Below are 11,475 nucleotides of genomic sequence, written 5' to 3'. Positions count from 1 at the left end.
CTCAGATGTGGAGAAAAAGATAAAGACCTGCCACAGGTGTGTGCGCAGGAAAACGTTACCTGAGAAGGCTGCACCTTTGGTGAATATCATGACGACAAGACCCCTCGAGCTAGTCTGCATGGATTTCCTATCCATTGAACCAGACAGCAGTAATGTGAAAGATGTTCTTGTCATCACAGATCATTTTACTAAATATGCAGTCGCTATCCCAACATCGAACCAAAAAGCTCGGACTGTTGCAAAGTGTCTGTGGGACCATTTCATAGTACACTATGGCATTCCTGAAAAATTACACAGCGATCAAGGGCCTGATTTTGAGTCTCAGTTGATCAAGGGGCTGTGTGAAGTAGCAGGCATACAGAAGATTCGGACTACGCCGTACCACCCCAGGGGCAACCCGGTGGAGCGTTTTAACCGAACACTCTTAAGTATGCTTGGAACTCTGGAGAACAAAGACAAGTCACATTGGAAGGATTTTGTAAAGCCTTTAGTTCATGCGTACAACTGTACCAAGAACGAGGTAACTGGATTCACACCGTATGAGCTGATGTTTGGGCGTCAGCCACGGTTGCCTGTCGATTTGGCTTTCGGTTTACCTGTGAGAGAACAACAAAACAAGTCACACTCCCAATATGTTAAGGACCTCAAATCCCATCTTGAGGAGAGCTATAGAATAGCTACACGGAGTGCTGCAAAGGTAGCCGAAAGGAACAAAACCAGATTTGACAAACATGTGACCACATCTACCTTGGAAATCGGGGACCGAGTGCTGGTCAGGAACATACGCATTCGAGGAAAACACAAACTCGCCGATAAATGGGAGCAGACCGTCCATGTGGTGGTGAAACGAGCTGGAGACCTCCCTGTCTACACCGTTAAACCAGAGGGCGGGGATGGCCCCATACGCACCCTACACAGAGACCTCTTACTCCCTTGTGGGTTCCTCTCTGCAGCCAAGGAAGTGAAACCTGAACAACCAGAACCCAAGAAAAGGCCCAGAACGCGACGGACCACTCAGAAAGACAATGAAAGAGCAGATCACCCCTCGGACGAGGATGATATTGTTTCAGTCCACTGGTTTGCAGATAGATCAGTGCCAAATGACTCTGCGTACATTGTCAAGCGAGATCTTCTGCTGACCCATAAATCAAGTCTTGGTCAAGATGATGTGACTGCAGATCAAGACAAGTTGGCTGGTAATGCTCCAGCTTGTGCAGACACCATCTCCGATGTTGTTCCAGCCAGTCATGCTGACCATAACCAACCTTATGACAATCAGATTGCGAGTTATGGAGAAGCCTTGTATGGGGAAGACTTAGCCGGAAATGACGAACCTGAAAAGGAAAGAGACTTACCCGGAAATGACGAACCTGAAAAGGAAAGAGACTTACCTTCTACGGATCGCCCTGACATGAGGGATGAACAAATCCTACTTCTTTCGGACATGTTAGGGAGTGATGAGGAAGGAGAGGACTTGATATTTGACAGGGAAACAGTAAACAAAGAGAGAGATGAACAAACAAGCAAAGAAATTCCTGTTCGAAGATCAGAAAGAAGTCGCCAGCCACCAAAAAGGCTAGACTATGCTGAATTGGGAAATCCCCTTGTCACTGTGGTCAAATCATTATTTCAGGGTTTAACCACAGCTTTCATTGACTCTTTAAATGCTAAAGCTGAATTATTGTTCTTAGATGATGCAGTTCACAGTAGACATGCAAAGGGACTTGCATGAATTCAAGAGGGGAGGGTGTAACCCAGTTCCTAAAATCATCTCAAACAGAAAGAGAAGAAAAATTAAAACATTTAATGTTCATTGTTCTGTTCTTACTGTCCCGGTTAATGAAAGTGAAATGAGATCAAAATAATTATTTAAACATAGAAGGGATGCAGATTATATATGATATGCTCTGGTCAAACAAGGGTTAAGTTTCTCAGAGGGTTGATGAGCTCTGATGAGAGCCTATTGTTTTACTCCACTCCTCACATGTCAGCCAATCGGTGAAGCTCTAGGCAGCTCTTGTCCCTCCTTAGTACCAGCTCCCAAGTTTTCAGTCTCTTGCTTCTACAGCCGAACAGAGCAGACGGACTAAAACTTTTGTTATCGGTAAGCTGGAGAAATTAACCTCTAACGAGTTAAAAGAAATACCATCTAAACTGATATTTTTCACAAATTATGTATTTGCACTTGTTGTTGTCAAGGACAGAGCGAAACCGGAGGGTTTACTGAGCTGTGGCTCCATGTAAATGCTGAGCATCCACTCGACGGCGGTAAGCTAAATGTGGCTAATCAGACACGTGATGTGCGGAGTGTGGGTACAGTTGTTCGATGTCTCTGAAACGCACTGTTGTTATGCTAGTTAGATCGTTAACTAAGTCATTAACATGTGAAAAGCTGTAAATGGTTAAAGCAGCTAAAAATAACTTTATGAGAGATAATTGTAAGCAGACTTTATCCTGCTTCCTGTTTAAATTTTGATGTCAATCGGTTGTTTTACAATACTCAGTATTGAACACTTGGAGGTAATTTTTAGTGTATTTCCACTTGTACTAGTAGGCCTATGGTACAAGCGGGATTAAGCACGTCTATTTTAATACTCCTATTTGTGGACTGAGTCCTTGTGTTTACGTGTTATTGAAATTGATTATTTGCACTTTGTTCAATTTCTGATAAGCATTTGCATATTATTCCATTTCTTAAAAGGGGTAATATACTTATTTATTTGTGATTAGATATATATGTACAGTGAGTTTATTTTGATCGATGTAATTAATGTTTACAATGAAAGTGAATTATATGGTGACTATAATTCCTGAATGTTTAAAACCGTGTAGATAATCTTTAATGTTACTGCAGGTTACAAATAATTGAACCTTGATACTGTGAAATTTTGGATATTGCTACTTTGACCTTTGAAACTTGATATTTTAATGTTGTACAACATGACTGAACTGATGATGATTGAATTGATGATAGCTGATCTGAATAGTAGTTACTGCACTGTGACACTACTTTAGTTTAATTTGTGAGAGTTATCCTTAAAGGGCACGTGACATATATTTGGCCATTGTTTATAGGTCAGGTTTTTATATGGGACGAATCCAAAGACCAGGTCAGCGATTCCAGAACCCAGAGTGTTCCAGTGTTCACTGGATGGCGAGCCAACCCAAGATCCTAGGAGACGATATACATGTACACGCACGCTCATTTGCACATTGATGGACTACAATCCTCTACTGTACAAGTAGTACGGTAGGACAGACAATCACACACACACTCCTTGTCAGACGAATTCTATGGGCCCCACCGGTACCATTTGGACTTAAAAAAGACTAATTCTTTTACTTGTGCACAATTTTATTTAATTCTATTTTTTTTTGCTACTTTGGGGGAAATTTTTATACTTGACATTCTGTTAAAACCTGTTGTAATACTGTGTTGTTTACAAATTTCTTTTACAAGGCTTAACATCACTAAAGTACTTTTAAAGCCACATAACTGTGTTTGTCTGGTTTCTCTGCCATTCGTGTACCAGAGCTCTAAGAGTCGTTCTCAGTCTTCTGACACTAGCCCAAATTGCTTATTACTTTAGTAATTATCCATTGGTACTTTATGTAACTCCACATAAGTGCTACACATGCTACTAACTTTAGCCGAGTCATTTAGACAGCTGTTAGCACATGATTCTCCTTATGCTGCTGAGAATATAACCCAGAAGAAGCGGATAGTATAGCTTTTATTTTGGAAAGAGACATTTCTCTGTAATAAACTCTCTTTTCCAAAGATGAGTGATTCCTCAATCAGATACAGGGCTTGCAATATCGCTAGCCTGACGTCCTGGGGCTAGCGATTTTTTCAGTCGGGCTACCAAAATCTATCTCTTCCCTGCCCGTCGGGCTATTGTAAGAAGGAAAAATATATGTCAATGCTTTTGCATTCTTTCAGAAATGTAGCTGGGTAATTATGTCATTGGCATCGGTGAGCCACTGTCAATATGTGACATATTGAAATCGCGTTTGAATTTGCGCTTGTTTTTTTGCTTTCACTTTGCAATCGTGCGAACTGTGTATAGAGAGCGACAGCACTGATCTGTGAGTGATGATAATTTGCGCACCAATTCCTCTGACATCGTCTTATTAATCGTTAGCTTACTATGCAAACATGACAAGTGAAATCTCCCGCAGCTTAAACATGTGAGAGGTTGATCGCGCAGAGAATCGCTGAGCTTATGTGAGTCCGTGTGTAAAAGCAGCAGGATTTATATTTGACTACGATGACCTGGATGACTGAGAACCTTCACAGACAGATATATATTTTAGTTCTGCTGAGCCAAATAAGACAGGTCAGGGTGAAGAAGTGACAGCCAAAGAAAAGCTTACCACAAAACGGAGAAGTTATGACAAATCAGACTATAAGGCAAAAAGAAAGTGCAGCTTTATGGTTTCATGGACAAAATTATTTCTGTGGCTGCAATATGACGAGCTAAATAACCAGGGCTGCACATAAGTGGTCCGCAGGTGCGCATTCGCTGTCAAAATAAAAAACACGCACAAGGGTTAGGGTTAAATTTAAAAACTGTACTTTTGAGTTAAAATATATATTTATAATTTTAATAAATGACAAATTAAAAAGGCATGAACATTTTTTTGTATCGAAAAAATATCGAACCGTGACACCAAAGTATCGAACCGAACCGAACCGTGAATTTTGTGTATCGTTGCACCCCTAATATATATATATATATATACATTACATGCCTGAGTATAAACACTGATAGCTTCAACAGCAAATTTGTTTGTCTTAAACTTTGATATACATCTCCAAGTCATGTGTTTTTTTGTCAAAGCTTTCAAGTTTCCAAGTGATTCATGTCCAGTCATAATCTCTCTGGCCACATTCTTAGCTTTCCTTTCTGGGTTTACAGTGTGTGTTATCAAAAAAGCAAACCGATTCAGGCAAAACCACTCGGTATGTTTCTTACTTAAAAACCACATTCTTTCTATAAACCATCATATAAACCTCATAAATTTCCCTTCCTGATGGTTTAGCCATCTGGGACAGAAGGTTTGTGTGTGTCTGCATGTGTGTAGGTGTGTTTGTGTGTGTGTTTGTATTCTTGCCTTGTTCTGCACAGTCATTATGTCCATACAGACAACTCAAAAACATAATTGACTGATAAGGAAGAGGAGACGTGATGAATTAACTTCATCTTATCCCACAGCACGCACGCACGCAAACACACACACACACACACACACACACACACACACACACACTACACTTAGAAATGACAAGCTTCTCTTGGCGGACTCTGATAGGTTATCACAGGCCAGGCAGTACAAACAAAAGGCAGCCAAGTCTCTGGACTAAGAAGAAAACGTGATCAGATATGCACACAAATATGTTAATAGTGTACCTGCACAAGTGCATAATTAAATGTTTGTGTGAAGGAGGAAGGAAACAATGATAAAGAAGTACACAAATAAAGAGGAGAGAATGAAACACTATGCTACTGGCAATTTTTGCACTAGGGTCAACGGGGACGCTTGTAACATTTCTTTTTTTTTTCTTTTTTACATATTTAGAATTGGATACATGATAGAGAATCGATGGAAATTCCCAAGTTATCATTTGAGAAAAACGACAAATATGTGTCCTAAGTAATAGTATAATGGCTATCTTCTTCCTAATAAAAACAAGACTATAATATTAATTTAATGGAAGAAGTCAGAGTAGATAAGTAATGGTAATTGTAGAACTGAAAAAGTACATTGTATTAACCCACTATATGTCAGATGCATTCTTCAAAAACACCTTAGTTTGATAGTGATATTCTGTTACAAAGTGATGCAGGTAATTGTTCTGTTCTCTTAATGTTGGATCTTACGGCGGCTTTTGATACTGTTGACCATTTTATTTTACTTAACAGGTTGAAATACTCGGCCGGTGTCTCTGGGACTGCATTGAAATGGTTCTCGTATCTCTCTGACCGATTTTCCTCTGTGGCAGTTTCTAAGTATAGATCATCTTCTGCGTCTCTGTCTTTTGGTGTGCCACAAGGCTCTGTGCTGGGGCCATTACTGTTTTTAGTTTATTTACTCCCTCTCCAGCACATTCTGAGCCCTTTTGAGGATATTTGTTACCATTGTTATGCGGACGATATCCAACTCTATATATCTTTTAAGCCGGAGGAGGTTTCTAAGCTGCGGCTTTTAAATGTGTGCTTGGAAACCATTAAAGGCTGGATGGCTGAAAACTTCCTCCAACTAAATGATAACAAAACCGAAGTCCTCTTATGTGCCCCAGATAGACATAGACCCAGTATAATAAATGCTCTTGGTCCTCTTTCAGCGTTTGTAAAACCATCTGTCAGGAACTTAGGGATTATCCTTGATCCTACTCTTACGTTAGATAGTCATGTTAAATCTCTTGTTCGGTCCTGCTTTTATCATTTAAGAAATATCTCTAAATTGAGCTCTATAATATCCTATACCGAACTCGAGATTGTTATTCATGCTTTTATTTCATCACGATTGGACTATTGCAATTCCCTGTTTACTTGTTTAAACAAAGGTTCCTTGGAGCGTCTGCAGATCGTTCAGAATGCTGCAGCAAGACTTTTGACGAAAGTTTCTAAATATTCACATATAACACCGTTGCTTAAGCAGTTACATTGGCTTCCTGTTGAATCTAGAGTCCATTTTAAGATTTTGGTTTTAACTTTTAAGGCTATTCAACAACAAGCACCACCATATATTATTGAACTTTTGCAGCCCTATGCCCCTAGTAGGTCTCTGAGGTCGAGTAGTCAGGGCCTACTTGTCATTCAGTATACGAGACTGAAAACTAGGGGTGATAGAGCTTTTGCTACTGTGGCCGCTCGACTTTGGAACTCCCTTCCTCAGGACCTACGATCCGTTGATTCATTGATTACTTTTAAAAAACAGCTAAAAACTTATCTTTTTAAAATTGCTTTTTGTTAACTTTGTTTGTTTTTTGTCTTTTAATCTGTTATATCTGTAAAGCACTTTGTGATGTCTATCTAGAAATGTGCTATATAAATAAAATTTTACTTTACTTACTTTACTTTTACTTACTTTACTTATTGCAGTAGTTTTGTGGGTGTTTTTGAGTTGTGGAAAACATAATTTCAGTTTTGTTCAAACGTCATGTATTGGAGGCAATGCATTCAAGTTAGAAATAAATTTTTCCCCCCAGAAAAATAAAGACTTGAAATGCTTTAGAGTACAGCACCGAGGCTGTTTAACTTGTGGGATGTTGATCTGGTCAGTTAAGTATCAGAGGGGGTTGTTAATCAGTTTCAGCTGCTTTGATGTTAATGAAATTAACAACAAGTGCACAATAAGACAACCCCCAAAACAAGAATTTTGTTTTACAGGTGGTAGATACTGACATTTTCCCCTCCTCATATTTTCTGGGGTTTTTTTTTGTTTTTTTGTTTGTTTTTTTACTGGTTTTGCATTTGGCTATTGTCAGTGAAGTGCGAAGCATATATATTATATAGAGTTTCAACAGCAAAGTTCATCATCAACATACATGACACTCAAGGTGCTTGCAGTAGTAACCCAGGGATAATTGTAACAGTTGCCTCTGAGTAACATGTTACAACTGCCTCCAGAGTGGCGCACACGTTACACTCTATTCTAGCTCACAGCACCCAAATTGTCATGGGTCGTTCCTGTTAATTTCTAACACTGATGAGTTGTCAATCATAACACGCAGAAATAAAAAAAAAAGGTAAGTTTAAAATCACAATCACTTAAACTGTAGGCAGCAGGGGGGGGAAATACTTTAGATCCAGAAAGTTACGTTTTAAATCAAAATCTGTTTTGGTCCTTACAATTTCTGTAAAAGTAATGTAACTCTGCACTTCTTCCGCTGCAGAGAGAAAATCTCTGCAAGTATGTGCAGAGTAAGTATGATCACTCTTGTTTCAGCTTTAAGGAATTCAGTGTGTTACAGCCGCCCCCAGTCTCCCCTACTGGTTGGTCAGTATAACTGGTTCGTTTGTTAATTTGTTTCAACAAATCCTTCATTTTCTTAATATTACACTTAAGCCTAGAAAGTATCATTTCTTTTACTGTATATTCATAAAGATCACTTTTGTATGCAAAGCTAGTCATATTATTGTTTTAACAATTTGCATTGGGTGTACTATTCCAAAGATTTAAGTACTCTGATTGTTATCTGACATGTCCATCCTACAATACACTGACAGAAGCTAAATTCACTCAAACTGAAATACACTACCATCTGGTGGTGTGTGGCAGTAAGACACATCATTCCTGCACAGGGGGTATGGACTCTTTCGTTATTATTTGAATAAAAATCATATATTTTCCATCAAAAACAATTTTGCACATGCAGATTCAATCTTGATCGGAGCACATTTAACTCTCAGTAATCTGAATCCTGTTGTAAAGACAGCTGTGCTGGTCCTTTCTCAGGTGCACATTGTGCAATAGCTTTGAGAAGTAGTTTTATTTCCAAACATTACGTAACTTTGCCACTGCTGTAAATGTGGCTGATTGCCAGCGTATCAGCTCACTTTAGATAACTATCTGTATTGAGTTACTAAATCATAATAAAAAGGCTCACTCTTTGGCTCCAGCTGTGAAGCATTCTCCTGCTCTGAATGGCAGACAAGACTTGCTCATCATGGTGGGTGAGTTTGAATGCCGGAATGGCATTTCTGTAGTGCTTTTCAAGTCTTTCTGACTTGCTTTGCTTCTCACTCAAAGCAACCAGTAAGACTATAAAGAGGAATGATGCCATCAGATGAAAGTAAACATTAAAAGACTCAAACGATGTCTTTTCTGGTGACAGCACAATACTCTTTGAAAAACAAAATCTAGTTGACCTCTAGCACTCAAATGATTTTAAAGGCTTAAATTTTAGGTTTAAAATTTAACCCTTTAAATTAGGGGTTAGTATTAAAGGCAAACACTCATCAAGAAATGAGACCCATCCAAAATACAGTTGAGAAATTAAAAGTTTTTATGAGTTGAATAGCTCATCTGGACCTGACCCTAACCATTAAGAGAAAATCTAATGCACATCACCTTGGGGCATCCTCAGAGCCAGAACAAAACAATGGCACATCAGTCATAAAAAGACAGCTCCATTAAAACATGAGAGCACACATCCTGATACCTGACCTGCATTCATGCTGTTTTGATAAGATCGACCTCATAAATGAGTACGAATAGGCTGTAAAACCGAGCTGTTTAATTACTGTTTCTCTTTCACAACTTCACATCTTGAGGTTAAGCAAGAATGCGAATGTGAGCAAAACAGAAGTCAGTTTGGTTGCATGGCAAAGCTGTCAGCACTTTCATACGTACGTGGTTAAATGCTTTTGGTCTGGTTAAGATTATTTAAATGATGAATAAACACACTAGGATTATTGCTGATGCACAGCGCTGCTAAAACACAATAAAAGGTGAGCTGGTGCGTACACTTAACCGAGTGGTTGGCTTTAGACAATTTTTGAAACATTAGGACCGTGGAGCAAACTATGCGTTTGCCTTGTGTGTTACACCTGCATACATGAAATAAAGGGCCTGTTTCACTTTGTGTCTCTTATCCAGTGTTCAGTCTTTAGAAGATATAAAGTCAGGACAGCATTTCAGATTTGGTACTATGCAGTATACAGTACTGTCAACCGTGCGCATGTACTCTGAGAACATCTGGGGTCTGCATGATGATGCTGATACATAGCTTCAGTTTAGACATGTCTCGTGATTAGGTTATGCAAGAGCAGCACGCTATGTACTGGATGCTTTTCAAATGATCATCTCTCCTGGCTGTCAGAATATTTTGTGTTGCTTTTCAGACTGCACTGACTAGTTTGATGTTCAATCTGATTTCCAGTCATATGTAATGATGATTTGTTTGTGCAATGATGCCCTTAATATATTTAAATGACTTTTTTTTTTTTAAAGAGAGAGATAACTTTGAGGGTGTGGAATTTGGAAAATGTTCATTACTTGATATTCTGTTGACTCTGAGAGGATCACATGTGGGGGAGACACACACACACACACACACACACACACATACACACACACACACACACACACACACACAGACTCTGCTCCTGTGCTCTTCGCTACACTCCTCTGAGGCACTCCTCAGTTCTCAGTATCAGCAGGTTTGATCATAATATTTCACTCACAACTTGTACGCAGTCTTGTGCAAGAGGACCCCCCAACCACCACCACACACACAGACGCACACCCACGCACAAACGCACCATGATTTTGTTACAAGTGCGAAGCGGTGGAGCTGATCTCCAACATAGATACGCTTTATGGAGGCCCCTCTGTGTATATCTGTGTGCGATGCACATTGTGGCAGAACAAGCACAATCACAGGGGTCTGATCAGGCTGTCAGTCAGTGACGTATATCTAGAAAGAATTTATTTGATGCATTTGTTTGTTTTTGGTATTTAGTAGTGGAAAGGAATGCAACCTCAATTATTTCCTCATAACTATTAGCAGAGAATCAAATGTGTGTTCATTTTTTATTTGATGTTTGAATGTCAGGTACTTGTTTGTTTGACCTACTCTAGCAAAGTATTGCACGGCACTGATGTAGTGGCGACCGTCAGGTTGTTTAAACTAGTACACCAGCGTTGCCACTACCTAGAAAGCAGGAGGTTTTCCAGAAATCCAGGAACACTCAAACACATCATGGAAAACACGTTAAGTTTGAGCCAGAAGAATCGAGCTCATGTTTGGCTTCCTGGTACCTAGTTTCGTTTCTTTGTAATATGTAAAGTGCAAAGGTGTGCAGTGCTGTACATCACTGACTAGCTAAACAATGGCCATCTTGCTTACAGCAATCATTTAGATCACACGCAACATATGTTTGTTGCCAGAATAAACACGGCCCTTTGCTATCTACATTCGCTTTCCAGCTGTGCACACTTCCCTTCCAGTATCCCCTCATGCAGCACACATTCATATAGAGATGAAGGTCAGAAAACGTGTTGACTCGGAGCCGTTTTCTTGCTACCAACAGCAAATGTTTGCCATCTAAAATCTTAATGTCTGATGGTTTGTGAGATGCAATTTTGAAGATTGAGGACACATTCTGATGGATGCAGTCCCGTGTTCTTGTTCTGCAGTTCAAATTCAGCTTGAATCAATTCAGTTTTGTTTATGTAGTACCAAATCACAACACCAGTCACCTCAAGGCGCTCTACATTGTACAGTAAAGACCCTACAGTATCAGCAAGCACTTGGTGACAGTGGAAAGAAAAAGCTCCATTTAAACAGGAAGACGCCTCTTGAGTCTTTTATTTTGAACCTTTCTTTGCAAGACTGTGTGATCTAAAGAGCCTATAAAGCTTTAAATGAATCACCATCCCAGCCTTTTATAACCCTTTAAGGAACTTGCACTTCCTCCAACAAACATTTGAGTATTTGAATTTATTCCAAACTCCATCCTG

General features: G+C 39.4%; 1 protein-coding gene across 1 annotated transcript; it reads left to right on the top strand.

The window, feature by feature from the left end:
- The first annotated feature begins 251 nt into the window (after positions 1–251).
- LOC308383639 (uncharacterized protein) lies at positions 252–3,566 on the top strand. The gene is made up of 3 exons (XM_080861682.1): positions 252–2,104; positions 2,205–2,268; positions 3,076–3,566. Exon 1 carries the CDS (start codon positions 431–433, stop codon positions 1,730–1,732), a length of 1,302 nt encoding a protein of 433 aa, XP_080717808.1. The 5' UTR covers positions 252–430; the 3' UTR covers positions 1,733–2,104; positions 2,205–2,268; positions 3,076–3,566.
- Positions 3,567–11,475: the final 7,909 nt, after the last annotated feature.

The sequence above is a fragment of the Rhamphochromis sp. 'chilingali' genome, assembly GCF_963969265.1.
Source record: "Rhamphochromis sp. 'chilingali' genome assembly, chromosome: 16".
NCBI lineage: Eukaryota > Metazoa > Chordata > Actinopteri > Cichliformes > Cichlidae > Rhamphochromis > Rhamphochromis sp. 'chilingali'.
Note: the sequence above shows the minus strand (reverse complement) of the source record. Positions and strands in the feature narration are given on the sequence as shown.

Coding starts and splice junctions, on each gene's coding strand:
- LOC308383639 (XM_080861682.1), top strand. CDS start 431: ATGCTTGGAACTCTGGAGAACAAAGACAAGTCACATTGGAAGGATTTT.